The following is a 1,729-nucleotide window of genomic DNA, read 5'->3' as shown; positions in this document are numbered from 1 at the left end:
AATGGAAAGGGAAGAGAAATAAGGCTGTGGAAAGAAATGAAATGAACAAAGAAAAAACCTGGAGATCTTCAAGAGTTGTATGAATGTTGGCTCTGGGGCTTGGTGATCTCTCACCCAATAAAGCATTATTTTATTTTTGGATGACATGAAAACTTTCTCCAGGTTGGCCTACACAAATTCAAACAACCGGCAAACCTTTACATTGAGTAAACTTTGTTAAATCAATGCATTGTAAAAACAGGTACTTCTCAGCCTCTACAGAATATGCAGATGAACAGTAACAGCTGAATACACGCAAATGAGTTAGCTCGTGCTTATTAAAGCAGTATTCGCTTTTCCTGCATCTCAGAGGCACTTAGCTTATTTGTTACGACAAGCCAACATGCAACAGCATACCTGTATAACCCATTTGCCAGAGCACATCTGCCTGAAGCGTCTGTGCAACTTGCCGTGGTATAGCTCTCAGTAGACGCCTGCTTGAATGTCTGCCAGTTGCATGCCAAAATCCAGAACCTAGGGAGAGACTTGCTCTTCTCAGGGGACGAGATGACTGCCATTTTTGGGTCCATCTGGTTTCGTTGCAGTTCAATGTACGATCAGCTATATATGGTTATTAAGATGGAGAAAAATATGTAGGAGGATAATACAAAATATGTGCATTTTGTATGCTATTATTATACTATAGCATTATGGTAGTGTAAGGGTGACGCTTTAGCTATGATGGTCCAAAAATTATGTGAGAGGGATACAGTTAGACAACCTTTTAAATGCCTTACATTCTGAGGTCCACATTTCAAAAGCAATGTCTTACATTTGAAAGCCTATCTAAGTTTATCCCAGCTATTTAGCTGGTCCAGTAAAAGATATCATCCTAAGAAACCCTTGCCTCTCGCACTACAGCCCTATTACAGATCAACATTTCAGATGGGGAAAGTTTTTATTACCTGAAAATCAGTCAGTGATAAAATTCTAATTCCACTAGAGACAGGGAAAGTTTAGATTTAATCTCCTGATGATTTAACGGCCAGTAGGCCTATGCGAATAGGGAAGCATTCAATTCGGATTCGGCTGACTCGGACAACAGCGATTCAATTTGGAGATTTGGATCGTTGTCTCAAATCGATTCGGTCGAATCTGCTTCAGAAGAACATTTGATTCCCTTGAACTTCTCCATCTGGTTCTCAAGTTCCCTCACTATGGGGATCCCCTGGCTAAGGAGGGCATTGCCAGTGCTGAGGGTCTGAGTGGCCTTGAGGAAGGGCTTGAGGACCACCAAGATCTGGGAGATGGTATCCCACTCATCTCTGTTAAGGAGACCGCTGATCCCAATCTCCCCAAGCAAGACTATCTCATGGATGGCCTTTTCTTGATCCAACAGCATTTCCAGCGTCAGGTATGTGGCATTCCAACCAGTCTCCACATCTTGCATGATTTTCTGCTGCAGGATGCTCAGCTGTCTGTTAGGACTTTGCGAAGCTTCAGGAGCGGATTTGATAAGGAGGAGACTCGGCTCAATTCAGCGGCCAAATCTCCAACTCAGAATCGAATCAGGAGTCCAATAAAAAGGTCCAAATCGATTCAAAGCTCTCCGAATTGATTTGGAAAACATTTGGAGAGCTTCAGAGATTTGGGCAGTCCCCACTTGCCACCACAGGGAGCTAGACCCAGATTCTGTGCCAATAAGTAGGGGACGGGGAGCTGTAGGAGGGAGAGGACCACGGGGGGACCA

At 43.6% G+C, this 1,729-nt stretch overlaps 1 protein-coding gene across 3 annotated transcripts in view; it reads right to left on the bottom strand.

Annotated features, from left to right (window-relative positions):
• Positions 1 to 1,729, bottom strand: part of MBTPS1 (membrane bound transcription factor peptidase, site 1) — a 44,931-nt gene that overhangs the window by 35,589 nt on the left and 7,613 nt on the right. For all 3 annotated transcript variants that reach the window (XM_006019052.3, XM_006019054.3, XM_006019053.3), the window contains exon 4: positions 397 to 600. In XM_006019052.3, coding sequence (XP_006019114.1) covers positions 397 to 600 — 204 coding nt within the window. The remainder of the gene's footprint in view (positions 1 to 396; positions 601 to 1,729) is intronic.

Source organism: Alligator sinensis, unplaced genomic scaffold (assembly GCF_000455745.1).
Source record: "Alligator sinensis unplaced genomic scaffold, ASM45574v1 scaffold97_1, whole genome shotgun sequence".
Classification (NCBI taxonomy): Eukaryota; Metazoa; Chordata; order Crocodylia; family Alligatoridae; genus Alligator; species Alligator sinensis.
Note: the sequence above shows the minus strand (reverse complement) of the source record. Positions and strands in the feature narration are given on the sequence as shown.